The following is a 1,612-nucleotide window of genomic DNA, read 5'->3' as shown; positions in this document are numbered from 1 at the left end:
TCATCTCACTCGTGTGTTCCTTCAAATAATGTAAATATTTTCTTGCCACACTGCGGATCCAAAGCATGCATACAAAATATATTACATATAATAATAAATACCACACTGTGGATTTTAGGAATAATTTACTATCCCATGATAGAAATCCACAAATTATTTTAAATACAACAACACCAATGACAACAACCTCACGACGTAGTTCTTGTCAGATCTACCCATGCGGGGTATATATGCAACATCAACGCACCTTTAATCATATTACTGGGCAGCAATACCATTTGCATTAACCTGTAGAAATTGAAGAAAACCAATAGTAAGGTTAGCATAACTACTGCACCCTCATCTCCAAAATGTTAACATCTCTTAAAAAATTTAAGGACCAATCATGTGCTACTTTATCCATTACCGATTTGTATGAAAGGTAAGTAATTAACTATAAAATAACTATAGTTTTGTGTCCCTTTTACCATTACCACTTACTATATTGCTGCTTTGGTTATTAATTATCTACAAAATCTAACAATACCATTCGTGCCTAATGAACAATACCATTTTTGGTAGTTAATTGTTTGCCAGATAGATTATTGTCATCTTAATTATGCAGAGTTTTCTTATCGTATCTTCAACTTACCGCAGGCGGGGTATAGAATGCACGAATATCAAGTTGTCTATAGTTCTCAAGGGCCGTCGCCCTTAACAGAGTATGTTTAATGGTGCCATCTGCCCTGGACAATTCTTTGGTACCGCCAACAATAGCCCACAGACCATCTGTATTGGTGATCCCCATGACTTGAAAGGTCGACCCATTGAACCTATTTCAAGCGGGCAACAATAATATTAAAAAAAGCTTGTAAATGTGTGCGTGCGACTGCATAGCATATATATAATCTTAACTTCTATAGAGATACAACTATTTTACTTGTAATCAAGCTATGCAAAAATAGTCACAATGTAAGGACCTCCAGCATGCAGTTGGGATCTAATGAATTTCTTTTGCAAAAAGATAGAGAACATAGCTAATAATTCAATACCTGGCTCCCTCGAAGACTATGCTGAGAGAAGTGAACCAGTCACCGGCGGCTGGGCCAGCCTTGGTGTGAGTGCCTCTTGCACGGGCAACTATGGCTGCGTTAGGCAGAGGCGCGTCGAGCACATCCCAGTTGTTGACGACGATCGTACCAAATCCTGTGGTGGGGTGCACGGAGTGAACCATCTCTTCCTGGTTCGCGTTTGCTCCGCCCCCAATCTGCCGCGCGTATAAGGTCCATTGTAGCTCCACTTCACAGCGGGAAGGGCATGATAAGGCTAGATCCGCCATGGCGCCAAGGATGAAGCTGGAGACGAGCAGCAGGAAGTAGAGAGCATTTTTAGGAGGAATGGCCATGGCCGTCTCTATGAGGAATAGGGACAGATTCTTGCTCGCTCTGTCTTTCTCGTGTGTTGTGTGTGTGAGTGGTACGTGAAGACGAGGGTTCCATTTATAGACCTGAAGGACTAGCATTAGTGTGTAACCGCTAACTATACTTGATGACTATCGCGGGCGTTCGTCGTTTTCATTTCTGTTCTATTCTGGCCGGACGGCCTTTCGAGCAAAGAAATCGTAGCAAGTTTT

At 41.7% G+C, this 1,612-nt stretch overlaps 1 protein-coding gene across 1 annotated transcript; it reads right to left on the bottom strand.

Annotated features, from left to right (window-relative positions):
* Positions 1 to 35: 35 nt before the first annotated feature.
* On the bottom strand, positions 36 to 1,434 carry LOC123089783 (uncharacterized). Its single transcript, XM_044511367.1, has 3 exons — positions 1,032 to 1,434; positions 632 to 812; positions 36 to 288 (listed from the first exon to the last, which is right to left on the bottom strand). Exons 1-3 carry the CDS (start codon positions 1,382 to 1,384, stop codon positions 259 to 261), a joined length of 564 nt encoding a protein of 187 aa, XP_044367302.1. The 5' UTR covers positions 1,385 to 1,434; the 3' UTR covers positions 36 to 258.
* Between the last annotated feature and the right edge of the window lie 178 nt (positions 1,435 to 1,612).

This window comes from Triticum aestivum, chromosome 4B (genome assembly GCF_018294505.1).
Source record: "Triticum aestivum cultivar Chinese Spring chromosome 4B, IWGSC CS RefSeq v2.1, whole genome shotgun sequence".
In the NCBI taxonomy this organism is placed as follows: domain Eukaryota; kingdom Viridiplantae; phylum Streptophyta; class Magnoliopsida; order Poales; family Poaceae; genus Triticum; species Triticum aestivum.
The sequence above is the reverse complement of the archived record's forward strand: the minus strand, read 5'-3'. Positions and strand labels throughout refer to the sequence as shown.

Bases quoted from the DNA above. Each gene is read 5' to 3' on its own strand.
- LOC123089783 (XM_044511367.1), bottom strand. From the start codon at position 1,384: ATGGCCATTCCTCCTAAAAATGCTCTCTACTTCCTGCTGCTCGTCTCC. The intron at 813-1,031 runs GTATTGAATTAT...CGCTTGAAATAG, and splicing joins ATAGTCTTCGAGGGAGCCAG to GTTCAATGGGTCGACCTTTC. The intron at 289-631 runs GTAAGTTGAAGA...CAATTTCTACAG, and splicing joins CATTCTATACCCCGCCTGCG to GTTAATGCAAATGGTATTGC.